This window comes from Petromyzon marinus, unplaced genomic scaffold (genome assembly GCF_048934315.1).
Source record: "Petromyzon marinus isolate PM22_M1 ecotype Great Lakes invasive population unplaced genomic scaffold, UKy_Petmar_22M1.pri1.0 PM_G_Scaffold_131, whole genome shotgun sequence".
In the NCBI taxonomy this organism is placed as follows: Eukaryota; Metazoa; Chordata; class Hyperoartia; order Petromyzontiformes; family Petromyzontidae; genus Petromyzon; species Petromyzon marinus.
The window spans coordinates 64164-82244 of NW_027422686.1; the positions used below are offsets into that span (position 1 = coordinate 64164).

The following is an 18081-nucleotide window of genomic DNA, read 5'->3' on the forward strand; positions in this document are numbered from 1 at the left end:
TCCAATATTTGAGGCACCGCAGCCTCAGCAGGGTCATCCCCACTTTGTCCCACGTTGTTTTCCTGGCTGAGAGATTTCCCCTTCCCCAGGATCTCAGAAATGCTCAGAAAATCTGCAAACCTGTTCCTGGGGGTCGGATATTGGATCACCGTTCTTTCCCCTAATGATGGTAATAGGTGTGGCGCTGCAGGTTACTTTTTTGATGGAATTAAAGAGCGATTTGTGATCGTGGGCCACTGAGGTAGACTCCATCTCCTCAGCAACCCGCAACCACCACCCATCCTTGCAGCGCCTCGCGGCTCTCTGAACCTCCGAGCGAAGGCTGCGGTAAGCCTCCTCATTCTCAGATGTGGGATGCTGTAGCCGATGAGAGTGGGCCTGTCGATTTTTCTCAGCCAGCTTGAACACCTCCTCTTGTCAGCCAGGGTCTCTGGGGAGGTCTGGACCGCGTACCCAAAGCAGCCATTGCAGCTGCATGAGTCACAGTCCTAAACCTCGCCCATTTACCCTCGACATCAGGAGGAGTGGGGGACGATGCCAATCCCAGCCGCAAGCGATGATGAAATTCTCGTTTGCAACTTTTATCAGCTAGCGGAGACCATGCCACTAAGGGTTTGAATGGGGTCCTGGGTGTACACCCACCACCGGAGTGGAAGAATTGATGGTGCATCTTACAGATGACAAGTCGATGGTCAGTGGGCAGATCAGCTCCACGGTAGGTCCTGGTGTCAAGGACATGGGTCCGCATTCGCTGTTCCGTCACTATGTAGTCCAGCAGATGTTCTTTCTTGGACCCGGCATGCATCCATGATGTGATGTGGATGTGCCGATGCCGGAACAGCGTGTTGGTAATTACAAGCCCATGGGCTGCACAAAAAATTAGCAGCCTCCTGCCGTTGTTATTGAGCTGATCTTTCCGATGCCTTCCAATTACTCCAGACCAGGTGCCAGCATCATGACAACTCGGGCATTGAAGTCACCCAACAAGATGACTCTATCCCGAGGGGCCACTTTAGCCAGCACCTGTGACAGGAGGTCATAGAAGGCATTTGACTCATTGGCCTTGCTTGTATCCCTGCACGGATGTTCGTCTTTGGTGGGGGCATAAGTTACCATGACCACCACTCCTCGCCTGTGGTTGGTGGGAAGGCGAGCCCAAAGTTTCCTGGGGCTTACAGCTTCCCACACCTCATCACCACGCTCCCACGCCCCCTTCATTCTTTTATTCAGAAGAAGAGCCACACCCTGTTGTTTGGCAGTCTCCTGCCCTGAGTAGAGGACTGTCCACCCCTCATGGTGGCAGGAGCCAGAGCCGGTCCACCGGACCTCCTTATTACCACAGAGATCCAGGCGGTACCGGTCTAGCTCTTGACAGAGGAGTGGCAGCCTCTCCTCCACAGTGAGCGTTCGAACATTCCACGTGGCCACACGTAGTGTTTTTTTTTGTTGTTTATGGAGGAGCACCGAGGGGAAGGATTCAGTCTCCTGGCTCCGCCAAATGGGGTTTGGCCAGGAGACGTCATAGATGCCTGTCCCCCCGGGGCCTCCGGCACAAGCTTATTTATAATATGTTGTGGTCGTGGTTTAGTGGTAATTAATTGGAGGTGGAGGGGTTACCAGTCCCTCACACCTGTCCAGAGCCCCCACTTAGCCGCTGTCGTGGTTATAAACGCCATGAGGGGAAAGGCCAATCCGAATTGGCCCTCCCCCCCGGCACTGCCCACGGCAGCGTTGCCCGTCCGGCACCACAAGGAGGTAGGGGGTTGTTTTGCCGGACACCACCACCATTACCACCACTACTACCACCAACACTACCACCACCATTACACCACCACTACTACCACCACCACTAGCACCATCACCACCACCACTTCCACCACTTCCACCATTACCACCACTACTACCATACACTGCCATCACTACCACCACCACCATTACCACCACTACTACCAGCAACGCTACCACCACCATTACACCACCACTACTACTACCACCACCACTAGCACCATCACCACCACCACTTCTACCACCACTTCCACCATTACCTCCACCACCACTACTACCATACACTACCATCACCACCACCATTACCAACATCACTACAATCACTGACCACCACTGCTACCACCAATACCACCACCACTACCGGGATGTTTGCGTGCTGAATGCTGGAATCTGATCCCGCGTCTCCTCCCTCTCCTCCGGCCCTCCCCCCTCACCAGCGGCCTCCCAGAAGGCCTCCCCCGGCTCGGGCCCTGACCCCGACCACGGCGACGGCCACGGCCGCCCCCTCCGTGAGGGCTCGCTCCTCCCGGCCCATCCGGGTGCCCAAGCGCTCCGCGGATGACGCCGGAGGAGGAGGAGGAGCCGAGTCTCACGCGGCGCCCTCCAAGGTCGCTCGCCCGCTCCACGACGACGCCGGGGGGCCGGGGCCAACGCCGGGGCCTCCCCGCCGCGGCCGTCGTCTTCGTCGCCCCGTGAAGTTCCGGGCTCTCGAGGGGGGGCGCCGCCGCCGGGAGACTCCGGCGGCGGCGGCGCCCCCCCCAGGAGAGCTCCCACGTTGGCGGCGGCGGCGGCGCCCGGCCGACGCTGACGCCGGGAATCGGCCCGAGGGTCGCCCCGGAGCGCGGAGACGGCGGCGGAGAGTCGGGGCCGGCGCTCGGTGCCGACGAGACGGCGGACAAGGAGGAGGTGGAGGAGGCGGAGAGACGCAGGGAGGCCGCGGTTGAACCACGTGCGGCGTGGAAGAGACACTTCGACTTTTGGTGGCAGGGCGTGGGCAGGAGGGCGAGCAGCAGGAGGGGCGGAGGAGGAGGAGGCGGAGCGAGAGGAGGAGGAGGGGAAGAGGAGGCCGAGGCGGTGATGAAGGCGGAGGAGGAAGAGGAGGAGGTTTTGGCCGGGCGGTCGCCGCTAAGCAAGCGGCGGGAGGTGGCGGCGGCGGCGGATTGCCCGGCGGGACCGAATCCCGATCCCTGCCCGGGCTCCTCTACCTGCCGCGCTCCTCCGCCTCCTCCGCCTCCTCCGTCTCCTCCATCGCCGCCGGCTCCTCTTCCGCCGCCGCCGCCGGCGCCGGCGGTCGCGGGCAAGCGGGGCTCGCCCCCGCGTGAGGCGACGTTCCACTTCTCCTCGCTGATGCCGCGGCCGCTGGCTGAGCCGCCGCCGCCCACCGAGAGGCGCCGGGGTCGCGCCCTGGAGAAGCAGCGGCAGCGACGGAAACAAATTCAGCAACAATACCGGCAGCAGAGAGCGTCGTCATCGTCGTCCAGCTGTTGGTCGTTCTCGGACGCATCGTCGTCGTCGTCGTCTTCATCATCGTCATCGTCATCGCCGGAGGAGGTGGTGGAGGGGGACGAGGCGAAGGAGCGGAGGGACGACGAGGAGGAGGAGGGGGAGGTGGTGGTGGAGGGTGACGAGGTGAAGGAGCGGAGGGACGATGAGGAGGAGGAGGGGGAGGTGGTGGTGGAGGATGACGAGGTGAAGGAGCGGAGGGACGACGAGGAGGAGGAGGAGGGGGAAGTGGTGGTGGAGGGCAACGAGGTGAAGGAGCGGAGGGATGAGGAGAAGGTGGTGGTGGAGGGTGACGAGGCGAAGGAGCGGAGGGACGAGGAGGAGGAGGTGGTGGTGGATGACGAGGTGAAGGAGCGGAGGGACGACGAGGAGGAGGAGGGGGAGGTGGTGGTGGAGGGTAACGAGGTGAAGGAGCGGAGGGACGAGGAGGAGGAGGTGGTGGTGGAGGGTGACGAGGCGAAGGAGCGGAGGGACGAGGAGGAGGAGGGGGAGGTGGTGGTGGAGGGTGACGAGGTGAAGGAGCGGACGGACGACGAGGAGGAGGAGGGGGAGGTGGTGGTGGAGGGTGACGAGGTGAAGGAGCGGAGGGACGAGGAGGAGGAGGTGGTGGAGTCTCCGGGGGGTGTCCGCAGGCTGCTGCTGAAGTTTCGCGCCAGCCGCCTGCAGCCGGGCGTCGACAGAGCACGAGACGAGGAGGAGGCGGCGGACAACGAGGAGGAGGAGAAGGAGGAGGAGAGGAAGACGAGGAGGAGGAAGAAGAAGAAGAGGAGGAGGAGGAGGGGACTACGGAGATCACGCAGTGCAGCCGATGATGGCGACTGCAAGTCGGGCGACGAGGTCGAGGAGGAGGAGGAGGAGAGGGTGGCGAGTCTCAAGAGGGTGGAGGAGTGCCAGATTCTCAAGCAGATAGACGACATCATGGCTGAGATACACCAGCTGGAGGGGAGATGCAGGGTGAGGAGGAGCAGATGAGGTGTAGGGTGGTGAGGAGGGGCTGGGTGGTGAGGTGTAGGGTGGTGAGGAGGGGCTGGGTGGTGAGGTGTAGGGTGGTGAGGAGGGGCTTGGTGGTGAGGTGTAGGGTGGTGAGGTGGGGCTGGGTGGTGGGTCTTCCTCTGGATTTGGAAACTCGACAGATATAACATCGATTTGGATTGGATGATTTTTTTCTTTCAGCCAGATTAAAATATGAGCGTGGGGAAGTCATCTACATCATTAGACCTCCTTTGGCAGTACCAAAATATAAGGGGTTTTTCCCCTTTTTTCTGGCAACAAAACTGAAACCTTTTTACAAGGATTCATATTACAGCATTAACCACAATACCTGCAGTCAAAATGCAAACAAAAAATCACGCACTATGATAATATATATGTGGCATTGTCCTTGAAACCGCTTGTTCCACACCAAGGGACGGCTTTCTTGAGAGCCTCGACCCAATTGGTGCTCGACCAGAGGACGCCAAAAGGTTTCAGTTTTGTTGCCACAAAAAAAGGGGAAACCCCTATGATGTGGAAGTCCTCGTTTCTGCCACTCAGTTGAGTACATCCAGCATCTTGTTTCTCCAAAAAACACGACTCTCAGTGAATGCTCTCGATGAATTTGACTTGCTTTTGTCTGAACACCCTGGCTGTGAAGTCGTATCGACGGCTGGGTGTCTGGCCGAATGAAAGTTATTATTATTTTTGTTTTATCTCAGGCCAAGTTGGATTACATGTAAAGGTAATAAATAAGTCGGGGACATCCATACGCTCAAACGTATGACATGGCACCTTGAGCATATTCGTGCATGCGTCTAGGGCTTCCTGTGAACGTAGCAGACGGCTGGATGCTACGGGGGGGGGGGGGGGGGGGATGATGTAGCGCCATTGTTGGGCTGTATGTGTATTACCACGGGAGCTGACCTGTAATAGCGGACATGCGTCAACAGGGGGTGGTGTACAGACCAGGTGTGACGAACAGGGCCCCCAGACCCCAGGGGGGGTGGGGGGGGGATGTTCCAGGGCCCCCTAGAGAGTTCCAGAAGGCTTGGCCAGGGGCGGAGAGACCCTGGAACGGGGATAAAAGCCGGACCCCTGAACGGGTTTGGCGGTCCTCGTCCACCTGAAGCTCTGAAGAAGTCTCTGAGCGCTACCCTGAAGACCCTGAAGACCCTGAAGACCCTGAAGCGAAGAGCCCTGTGACCCTGGCTAGGGTCGGGTTCAGACATAACCAGTGTAGGGTTAGCGCTAGAACCAGAGTAAGGGCACCGTAGTGTGGAGGGACTGCCTCCTGAGGTTATCGGCTGTGAGGGGTCGTCACCCCTCTGTGCTGTGGTTCCCTTGTTGAATAAATGTGTTGCCTCCAGCGAACCGTCTCGCCTCGTCTTGGACCCACTGCACGTGTCACCTGTGGTAATGAAACCTCTTGTCGCGAAAAATTAGCGGCGTGCGAAAGTGAAAGATGTTAACGAAGTAATAATAAATGTTCATTTAAAGCTTCGTGACTGCGAGGAATTCATGTTCTTGGTTCTTTCGGTAAAGTCACCACCACGTAGAAGGGAAACAATCAAATAATAAAAATATAAAACAATAAAATTATCACGACGTTTCGACTGCAACACGAGAAGCAATCGACGTCAGGTGTGAAAACCACAGCAAGAAATTTTGAAAAAAGTGGCGGGCTTTTTTAACGTTAGCACCACGGAGAGCGATTTGACAGTTTGTTCAGATGGACAAGTCCATCTATGTTCGGAATAGAGGTGGGGGGAGATGAAAATAATGGAATGCGGTCTGAAAGCCACCGTAAGCGTGAACAATCAATTAAGACCCGAAATGGTTTATCAAATCCTTCCAATGATTGCTAAGCCACAATTTCTTCCTCTCGGTTGAAATTGTCTCTGTGTATATGTGGATGGCCTCATGAACGAATCTCTCATGGTAGCCAGATGGATTGCAAAGAACCTCTGTCTTGGAGAAGTCAATGTCATGTGAGCCTACTGAATTATAACAGTGATCTGCCACGGCCGAGGTGTTGGTCCTACCGTGTTTTAGGTCTGCATTCTGTTCACGAATGAGGTCCGAGACATGTAATTTGGTTTCTCCAATGTAACTACTACCACAGAGGCAACTTAATTTGTAGACGCCAGGGTACTGTATGTCCGGAATCACATCTTTTACAGACGGGACCAGATCACGGATTTTATGTAATGTGTTGAATCGGACCTGGATCTTGTGTTTATTCAAGATTTTGGAGATTTTTTTGTGATCCCCGCAATGTAGGGCAAAGTGATGGTTTTGAAATGCTCCTCAAGAGGGTCCTTCTTCATGGTTGGAGTAATAGCTTTGCGGATTGTAAGAGCTTGGTGTACATGCTTGAGTTCACTGGCTATGTGTTCCTGGTCGGATATGCATTGGGCTCTATAGTGCAGAATCTTGATGAGGGAATTCTTCTGGGATGGATGGTGGTGGGAATCCGGTTTCAGATAAGCATCCGTATGGGTAGCTTTCCCGTAGACAGAGTGGCTCATTGAACCATCAATTGTTTTTACCAATTCCACTTTACAGTAAAATTGTAGACACGGCACAATATATACTTCTGAATCTTTATTTTTACCAACCTTTTAAAAAATATTCTCCGTTAAGGCAAAATTCTGAAATATTGGATTTTTTACAAAGCCTTGTGAATTCACCTTGTATCTGAACAAGTTAAATATGTGCAAATATTTTTTTTCAAACGTATAAATAACAGACATTGCTTACAAATATCAGCTCTATGTTTTCAAGTAAATACATTTTGGGTAGTGAATAAATTATAGTCTAAATAAGCTACACATGGCGAATTGTAGGCAATTATAGTTATAATCAAATACATTTTTAAACAATCACGTGGTCCCTGTATTCGCCGTTAGAGACAAAATCTGCTTGAAAACAGTTTATCAACATATATGAATACATTGATTCCAATAAGCAGAGTTAATTTCCTATTAATGGCACGCCGGTTATGTGTCAGTTTTCGATATCAACATCACCTTATAAAAGAATAACATTTAAAATACGCACAGACAAGTATTCATTCGTAATTATTGACAGGCATATTAACAAAATTTAATTACTGCAGTGAAATATACTGCATCAGGTTACATCGTATTAACAAGAAGCTATTTTTAAAATACGCACCGCCTGCTTAACAGTGTATGTACAACGTACTATTGTAGTGTCATTCAAAAGTAGGCCATTGCATGCTGGCATCTGGGTCAAAATGTAGCAAATTATAAACATTAGCTACAAATAATAGATAACGGAGTTTAGATCGCAACACAAGCAATTGTTATCAGGTGAGACAACCACAGCAGCAAGACGACAAAACTGCTGAAGTAGGCACCTACTACTTCAGCAGTTGTCTTCTTGCTGCTGTGGTTGTCCCACCTGATGACGATTGTTCGTGTTGTGATCTAAACGCCGTGATCTGTTATGTTTCTACCCACGTGATGACTCTACCGAAATAATTAGACAGTGTGGATTCCTGCAGTCACAAAAGCTTCAAATCAAGATTGCCTACAAACTACACAACCGAGATGACGCATCAATCATCGCCCCCTACTGACAGGCTCTTGTCCACATGCAGGCCGGTGCAGGGCCACCACCCTGTGCCACACAGGGGCAGCTGCTACTTGGGGATGCTCTTCGAGAGTCTCAGACGAAACACGAAACTCAGAGTTGCCGAGGCAATTAAACAAGCAACGCGTAAAAGCAATTATTATGAGAACATTGTGAATGCTTGGGAGCTTATTGGCTCTCGCTCCTGGTGAGAGATTGACCCAACCCACAGGTCCACAAAGACTGGCCGCTCTTACTCTGCAGGTTGAACCTAGGAGCTGAGTGTTCAACTTCACATTCTTGTCATTAAAGGATTGTGACAAAGGTGCATCTATTGTAGCGACATCGTCTCTGGCTTACACATCTACCGGGTCTCCACTTGACTTTGTATTGTCTCGGAAGTCCACCCACACCTCCACTTCCACAAAATGCTGGGAGTTGCCTCGCTCTGCCTCAGTCAGAATTCTCCTCCTGCTTCACGTTGCCTCCATTTATGTGAAGGTCCAATTTTGGAGTTGAATCTTCATCTTCACATTTTACCTTCACTTCTTCGCTCTTCACCATCACTTCTTCACATTTCACCTTCACTTTTTCGCTCTTCACCATCACTTCTTCCCTCTTCACCATCACCTCTTCATATTTCACCTCGATACCTTTAAAAGTGTCCAAGCTGGGATTTTCTTCCGGTTCTTGTTTCATGAGGGATGGACTCATTGCGGCACTTTGACTTACACAAGCTGATTTCAGACTCCACTCCTTGTGGATCTTCAGATGCTTCCGTGTTCTCTGGTGTACTTGAAGATGTGGTTGCTGTGAAAACGCCTTCCTGCACAGAGTGCACCTGAAGGGTTTCTCTCCCGTGTGTGTTCTCTGGTGTGTTACAAGAGTAGATGAACGTGCAAACGCCTTCCCACACACACTGCACTTGAAGGGTTTCTCTCCTGTGTGTGTTCTCTGGTGTATTTTAAGAGCAGATGACCGTGCAAATGCCTTGTTACACACACTGCACTTGAAGGGTTTCTCTCCTGTGTGTGTTCTCTGGTGTGTTACAAGAGCAGATGACTGTGCAAACGCCTTCCCACACACACTGCACTTGAAGGGTTTCTCTCCCGTGTGTGTTCTCTGGTGTTCTACAAGAACAGATGACTGTGTAAATGCCTTCCCACAAACACTGCACTTGAAGGGTTTCTCTCCCGTGTGTGTTCTCTGGTGTGTTCCAAGAGTAGATGAATGTGCAAACACCTTCCCACACACAGTGCACTTGAAGGGTTTCTCTCCTGTGTGTGTTCTCTGGTGTTCTACAAGAGTAAATGAACGTGCAAATGCCTCCCCACACACACTGCACTTGAAGGGTTTCTCTCCTGTGTGAGTTCTCTGGTGCCATGTGAAATCTCCAGTACGATCCGTGCTGTATGCACGCTGGTCGCATTGTTGCCTTGTCCTACCGAGCTGCTGTGCTGACTGCCTTTGCTCCATCAGACCAGCGTCAGCTGCAGACAGAAAAAAATAATATCCATACCATCTACACGACAGTATCGAGGCACAGAGGAATGCATATAAAGTCACATGTGACTTACACGTCTATATTCATATATTCATGATGTAGTGAAAAAGTGTCCCAAATTCATCACAGGGCTGTTATGGCACACAATGAGAGGGCAAATGGTTATAAACATGCCTGGAAGCCCTCGTATATTCAAAATGAATGTTCACCAAAAACTCCGAGCACACAATTTCGGCTGTCTGGCTACAAAAGGAATATTTATGAGAGCTATATTCAGCTGACATAGCAAAGGGTGTTGAAAAAAATAGTATTTGTGTTAGGCAGAGGTGTCAATCCAGGCTCAGATGTCCTTGAATGCTGGGATGAACAGTTCCGACTTCAGCTGAATGTGTGTGTGCTGTTAACTTCTTGTTTCCATTATTATAAAGAGTTCCAGAGGAAAACAAAAGTAAACTATTGTTATGATATAACCTCCGTGTTCAACAGAGTTAATAGACGTTACTGCAAACACAAACTGTACACTGTCACTGGGTAAACAGGCGGTGGCGTGTCTAGAATCATGTCTGGCCACCTTCATCTGCTCAGTACGTACACACTGTGTGTATACACTGTGTACGTACACGTACACACTGTGTGTACGTACACGTACACACTGTGTGTGTACGTGTACGTACACTGTGTGTGTGTGGGTAGTGGGGGGCAAAGTCGGTGCATTGGCCAGTCATCTGAGTCAGTCGACCCATGGCATCTTATCAATTTATTTAAAAAAAATTGTATTTTTTAATTTTTTTAATATTTTATTTTGTACATTTTTTTTTTCTATCTACGTGACTTTACCGAAAGAACCAGGAATATGGTAGCACATTCTCTATTTGTTGCAGAGGTTCAAAGTTCAAATCCGACAGGCACACCTGGCTACCCCAGTAACATTCACCACAATATGCGCTGTCTGCTTCACAGCGGATGTAAAACAGAGTATTGTGTCACTCACAACGCACAGGTCATTGCATGTTGATGTCACCGTCAAAATTGTGGTTAATTCCAAAACATTATCCGGAAACTCCACAACGTAGATGACGCGTCAATGATCGCCCCCTAATGACAGACTCATGCCACGTGCAGGCCGGTGCAGGGCCACCTTGTGCCACACAGGGGCAGCTGCCACTTAGGGGGCACCCTTCGATTGTTTGAGTTGAGTTTTGATACGAAACACCGAGTTGCTGAGGCAATTAGGCAAGCGACTTATGAGTGCAAATATGTTGTTTATAACGTAGTGAATGCTTGGGAGCTTAATTGTCCCTCGCTCCTGCTCACAGATTTACCCAGCCCACAGATCTTACATATGAAATGCTAATGGTCAGTGAGGTCAGCAGCACTGTAGGTTCTGGTGTCAAGGACATGGGCCTGCATTCGCTGGTCCACTGCTATATAGTCCAGCGGATGTTCTTGCTTGGACCCGGCGTGAATCCACGATGTTGTCTGGATGCACAGATGCCAGAACAGCGTGTTGGCAATGACAAGCCCACAGGCTGCACATAAGTCTAACAGCCTCCTACCGTTGTTATTGAGTTGATCTGGCCCATGCCTTCCAATCGCTCCAGACCAGGTGCCAGCATCATGACTAAGTCGGGCATTGAAGTCACCCAACAGGATGACTCTATCCCGAGGGGCCACTTTTAGCTAACACCTGTGACAGGAGGTCATAGAAGGAATCTGAATCCACGGGCTTGCCTCCATCCCTCCACTGATGTTCGTCTTCGGTGGGGGCGTAAGCAGCCACCACCACCACCATTCTCTGCCTCCTGTTGATGGGGAGGCGAGCCCAAAGTAGCCTGGGGCTTACAGCTTCCCACACCTCGCCGCCACCTTCCCACGCCGCCTTCATTCTTTTTTTCAGAATAAGAGCCACTCCTTGTTGTTTGGCAGTCTCCTGCCCCGAGTGGAGGACTCTGCACCCCTCATGATGATTGGAGTCAGAGCCGGTCCACTGGATCTCCTGAATGCCACAGAGATCCAGGCGGTACCGGTCCAGCTCTGTACAGAGTAGCAGCCTCTCCTCCACGTGGCCACTCTCAGTGACTTTTTGCCATTTCTAGAGGAACCCCAAGGGTAAGGATTCAGGCATTGCTCCTCACAATGTTATCGTCTGGCATCACAACCACCAAAAACACACCTGTATTTGAATTGCAAGTAACTTTAATGAACACAACGCAACCCAAACAACTGTTCGTTTGAAAAACATATCCTAAAGAATCGTCACTGGGTGTTGGCTGTGAGCGGGAATCAAACTGGGGTCGTCATGTTTGTAGAGCAGCGCACTAACCGCTAGACTACCGCCACACACGTTACACACACACGGTACACACACACACAGTGTACACACACACGGTACACACACACACAATACACACACACGCACAGTACACACACACAGTACACACGCAGGCACAGTACACACACACAGTACACACACACACGCACAGTACACACACGCACGGTACACACACACACACGGTACACACACATGCACAGTACACACGCACAGTACACACACACGCACAGTACACACACGGTACACACACACACGACACACGCACAGTACACACACACGCACAGTACACACACACACAGTACACACACACAGTACACACACACACACGGTACACACACACACGCACAGTACACACACACGCACAGTACACACACCAACAACAACAACAACAACCGCCATTCGCCACTAAGTGGCGGTGACGTCACCACGATGCTTGTGCCAGGCTATGTGCACCCTGAGGCCACGTGAAGTGTCGAACGCCCGCTGGCAGGAGGTCACGGGGCAGACCCAGATGCCACGGGTCGATTGACTGAGATGACTGGCTGATGCACCACCTGTGCCCCCTACTGTGCCAACCTGCTGTGCTTTAGCCACCCGGCGCTCCGCTCGCTGTTGTGAGCGTCGCTCCTCCGCCCTCCGTTGTTGTTGGAGGGCGACTGCCTCCAACTGCCCAGTAGCATCCTTCACGAGCCTCCTCCACAGAGGCCGATCTTGACACCGCTGGTACCAGTCATCGGCAAGTCCACTCAGCTCCACGTCCTCCTGTACCACATCACTCCATCTCTTCTCTAGCCCGTGCCGCGCCCGCTTAGCCCCCTCAATCCGGCCAAACAAAAGCTGTTTCGGCATGCGGTGGCTGGGCATGCGGGCTACATGACCCAGCCATCGCAGCCTTGCCTGCCGGAGGAGCTCACCGATGGGACCCTGCCCAGATCTTTCAAGGATTTGTGAGCTCCTCACACAATCCAGTCTGGTTAAACCCAGGATGGATCGTAGGCAGGCCAGCCTAAATGTTTCTAATCGGCGAAGATGTTCCATTAGGGGGGTCCACGTTTCGCAAGCATAGAGAAGGGAGGGAATGACCGTGGCCGAGAAGACCTGAAGCTTAGTGCGGAGCGACAGACCAGGTAGCTTCCACACAGCGTTACGCAACCGATGAAAAGATATTGCCGCTCGACTGATTCGGAGTGAGACCTCTGCTGTTAAACTGGAGCCAGTCATAAGCACACTGCCCAGGTATGGGAAACTCTCCACTCTCTCCACAACTGCCCCATCACCGATTGGGAGTTGTGGGGGTGGAGTGTCCGATGGTACAAAATACCCAGGCAGGTGCTTAGTTTTGGTGGCGCTGATGGTAAGGCCCCACCTCTTAGTGGCATGCTCCAGTCTCAGCAGCAGCGTCTCCAACTCCTCCTCTGACTGAGCAGCTATTACCAAGTCATCAGCATACATAACGTGGTTGAGCAATAGGGAGCCATCCCTTGACCGCACCCGGGCATCGATTAGCCTCCCATCATATCTGTACCATATGGAGATTCCCCCGGTACAGCTATTGAAGGCTTCACGAACTACGTGGTCAAAATAGATGTTAAATAATGTGGGAGCCAGAGGACATCCCTGTCGCACCCCAAGGTGTACAGGGAATGGCTCAGAGGGTCAGGTACTCCAAAAGCACGAAGAACGACCCAGAGCCCAGGCCTACTGATGGTATCATAGGCCTTGACCAGGTCAATAAAGCAGAGATGTAGGTCTTGTTGGAATTCCCTACACCTCTGCTGTAGCAGACGGACAGAAAATATGGCATCTGTGCAGGACCGCCCTTTCCTGAAACCGCATTGGGGCTCCGCAAGCCTCTCCTCAGCGTGCCTGGCAAGGCGATGCTGAATAATCCTTGCCAGGACCTTTCCCGGCACACTGAGGAGTGAGATGCCCCTGTAGTTGTTACAGTCTGTGCGGTCCCCCTTCTTAAAAAGGGGGACCACCAGGGCATCCTTCCAATCCTGCGGAACCCGTCCAGTGGTCCAGACTGTTGTTATGATGTCATATAGGGCAGTCTGTGCACAAACGCCACCCTCCCTCAGCATTTCGCTTGGGAGATCATCTCTGCCCGCTGCCTTTCCTGGTCTCAGACTCCGGATCGCCTTCAATACTTCCTCAGCAGATGGCACCTCAGCCAGCCACTCACAGGGGGTGACTTCATCCAATATTTGAGGCACCGCAGCCTCAGCAGGGTCATCCTCACTTTGTGCCGCGATGTTTTCCTGGCTGAGGGATTTTCCCTCCCCCAGGACCTCACAGAAATGCTCAGCAAATCTGCGAACCTGTTCCTGGGGGTCGGAAATTGGATCACCGTTTTTTCCCCTAATGATGGTAATAGGTGTGGCGCTGCAGGTTACTTTTTTGATGGAGTTAAATAGAGATTTGTGATCACGGGCCACTGAGGCAGACTCCATCTCCTCAGCAACCCGCGACCACCACCCATCCTTGCAGCGCCTCACGGCTCTCCGAACCTCCGAGCGAAGGCTGCGGTAAGCCTCCTCATTCTCTGACGTGGGATTCTGTAGCCGATGACAGTGGGCCTGTCGCTTTTTCTCAACCATCCTGAACAACTCCTCTGTCATCCAGGGTGTCTGGGGAGGTCTGGACCGCGTTCCCAAAGCAGCCATTGCAGCTGCATGAGTCACAGTCCTAAACCTCGCCCATTTACCCTCGACATCAGGAGGAGTCGGGGACGATGCTAATCCCAGCCGCAAGCGATGATGAAATTCTCGCTTGCAACTTTCATCAGATAACTGAGACCAGGCCACTTTAGGTTGGAATGGGGTCCTGGGTGTACACCCACCACCGGAGTGGAAGAATGGCAGGCGCATCTTACAGATGACTAGACGATGGTCAGTGGGCAGATCAGCTCCACGGTAGGTCCTGGTGTCAAGGACATGGGCTCGCATTCGCTGGTCCGTCACTATGTAGTCCAGCAGATGTTCTTGCTTGGACCCGGCATGCATCCATGATGTTGTGTGGATGCGCCGATGCCGGAACAGCGTGTTGGTAATTACAAGCCCATGGGCTGCACAAAAATCTAGCAGCCTCCTACCGTTGTTATTGAGCTGATCTGGCCCATGCCCTCCAATCACTCCAGACCAGGTGCCAGTATCATGACCAACTCGGGCATTGAAGTCACCCAACATGATGACTCTATCCCGAGGGGCCACTTTAGCCAGCACCTGTGACAGGAGGTCATAGAAGGCATCTGACTCATCGGCTTTGCCTGCATCCCTCCACGGATGTTCATCTTCGGTGGGGGCATAAGTAACCATGACCACCATTCCTCGCCTCCGGTTGATGGGAAGGCGAGCCCAAAGTAGCCTGGGGCTTACAGCTTCCCACACCTCACCGCCACGCTCCCACGCCCCCTTCATTCTTTTGTTCAAAAGAAGACCCACACCCTGTTGTTTGGCAGTCTGCTGCCCCGAGTAGAGGACTGTCCACCCCTCATGGTGGCAGGAGCCAGAGCCGGTCCACCGGACCTCCTGAATGCCACATAGATCCAGGCGGTACCGGTCCAGCTCCCGACAGAGGAGTGGCAGCCTCTCCTCTGCAGTGAGCGTTCGAACATTCCACGTGGCCACCCGTAGTGGCTTTTCGTTGTTTCTGGAGTAGCCCACACCAACACGGTACACACACACGTACGCACGGCATGCCCACACTCCTTCAGTCACATGACTAAGGTTGACGCGTCGCCCCGTCTCCCGAGGTGACCTCTTGGCTCTCTCGTCTCTCCTCGACACGTAGATTAATTTCTTACTCTTACCTAGAAACCTCATTGTCTGTCTGTCTCTGTGGACGCAACTTGCGAGGAATTGTACTCACAAACTGTGGGGTTTACGTTTCAAATAAAGTGCCCAGATACCACGCGATAAGCCCCGTGGTGAGCCAGTGCTATTCCTATTTCCAATCCGTCAACTTGAAAGTAGTTAAATTAACAATTTATTACTAATCTCCATATATACCAAAGGCAAAGTTGTGAATGTGTGCGTCTGTTCAAAATGTTTAGCGTACTTCCCGACACGCACCAAGCTGGAAATTTGCCATGTGGGTAATTTCCAGACTGTACACCGTGCAAACATTATAAAAATAGACTTTTGTATATTTTTTTGGGGGGGCGCGCAATAATGTATAAGCATGAAAACACCACGATACATAGGACTTACTTTGATTAGAATCTTGGAATTGATTGTGTACATGTTGAAATTGTTAAATGAGCATTTTGAGCACACTGCTGTTTTAATAAATGTTCATGATTCTGAGAATATAAGTGTAATTCTGAGCATCATAATGACCATATTGGAATTGTCATCATGAATGGGGGTACAATGATTTTTTTATAATAGGAATGCAGTTTTGAGCATGACTATTCATATTTCAGACTCATTTATGACAATAGATTCACGATTAAATTGCGATTTTGTTTTGCTCATCAATCAGGATACTGTTAATGATGTGCATGCCCATATATTGTTGAAATTACTAGAAATGCAAGTTGTGTATACTCTCCAACCCCATTCCTCTACCTACCCATTCCCTTGACGGGCTCCGTGCCCACTTAAACCCATGACGATGGCGGTGATGATTCCACCTCTCGCTGTAACAATCAAAGCACCTCCAACTTCTGAATGCAAAGGTACTGGTTGGTGCAACGCCAAAACACATCGTCAACGCCGCTCCCAAGCCCGCCCTACGTTAGTTACATCGTTAGGATCAACAAAATAAAAAGTTGCACAGAGGAAACTAAAATGACATTACGCAATCCCCAAAGTGGCACGCGGTCGGCTACACGACTCGGAGAACAGCGTCAGACTTCAAGACTTGCATCGCCATCATCATCATTCTCCCTCTCCACAAGTCATCGCACGTCAATATTCAACAAGCTGCACACACGTGCAAGTCACCTCTCGACCCGCCACCTGCACAGTTAACGCGATCAGACCCGGGGGTCAAATTAAAATTGTGTCGTCTTTGGTGACGTATTACAATCGGTGTAATTTTAATGTACATACAGCAACATACAGCAACTGCTGTATGTACATCGAATTATATCATTGACAACGGGGTCCGCTTTTGCGATATCTGCATGCGGTCTTTTAATTATATAGATACGTAGTCAGTTCATTAGTATGGGGTTCCTCTATAAGCAATTGTAAAATGTATTACTTAATAATATGCTTCCAGGCCTCACTTAGCTTGTAGCAGTCAGAGCAGTTAAAATGACTGTACATGTAAAATAAATTTGATTAAAACAATTTAATTTAACGTAGGTATAAAATAAATGTAATTTAAATAAAATAAATGTAATTTATTAAAAAAAGTATTTAAATAAAATAATTTAATTTATTAAAAATTTAATTTAACGTAGGTATAAAATAAAATTAATTTAAATAAAATGTTATTTATTTTAAAAATTAAACGTTGGTATTAAATAAAATAAATGCAATTTAAATAAAATAAATTAAATTTATTAAAACATTTAATTTAACGTAGGTATAAAATAAAATAAATTAAAAAATGATTTATAAAAAATGTAACGTAGGTATAAAATAAATTTAAATAAAATAAATTTAATTTATTAAAAATGTAATTTAACGTAGGTAGAAAATAAAATTAATTTAAATAAATTTAATTTATTAAAATTTTCAATTTTATTTTACATAGGTATGAAATAAAATAAATTTAAATGAAATTTAATTTATTACAAAATTTAATTTAACGTAGGTATAACATAAAATAAACTTAATTTAAATTATAAAAATATTCATTTATAAAAAAATACGTAGGTATAAGTTTCAATCAACTTAATTAAAATTTTAAATTAAACTTAACGTGACTTTACCGAAAGACACAAAGAGTGTGGACCCACGTGACATCAAGGCTGTCCTAGTCTAGGCAAGGCCTCAGGGTGTACCGGGCCTTTCACAACAACAGCCGCAGCAGCAACAACAACGGTTCTCTTGAGAAAATGCTTTAAAAAACAAAGTCAACGTAGCTTACCTTGACACTCGCGAACTTTAATGATTAAAATAATTAAAACTAAACACTCACACGCACATGGGCGCGCGGCGTTCAGCGTAGGGCATTAAAAATGGTAGCGTCCTTCCCGCGATCTGATTGGTCGCCGCGTGCCAAAGTGGGGAGGGGGGGAGGGCCAGCGATCCGATTGGTCGAGAGGCAAACCTGGGAGCGTCTCGGGCGATGGTGCGCAGCGATTGGTCAACGGTTGTCCTATGCAAATTTTGGTATGCTAATTAATTTTAATCTGTATGCTAATGCGGTACATTTATCCATACTCATTAAGTTTAATGTTTATCCTAAATTAGTTAAAAATGTATGC

At 50.1% G+C, this 18081-nt stretch overlaps 1 protein-coding gene across 1 annotated transcript; it reads right to left on the bottom strand.

Moving 5' to 3' along the window:
- Positions 1–8313: 8313 nt before the first annotated feature.
- Positions 8314–17833, bottom strand: LOC142909679 (uncharacterized). The gene is made up of 2 exons (XM_076059799.1): positions 17742–17833; positions 8314–9350 (listed from the first exon to the last, which is right to left on the bottom strand). Exon 2 carries the CDS (start codon positions 9334–9336, stop codon positions 8314–8316), a length of 1023 nt encoding a protein of 340 aa, XP_075915914.1. The 5' UTR covers positions 9337–9350; positions 17742–17833.
- Between the last annotated feature and the right edge of the window lie 248 nt (positions 17834–18081).

What these genes read in the sequence shown, in the direction of transcription:
- LOC142909679 (XM_076059799.1), bottom strand. Translation starts at nt 9,336, where the DNA reads ATGGAGCAAAGGCAGTCAGCACAGCAGCTCGGTAGGACAAGGCAACAA.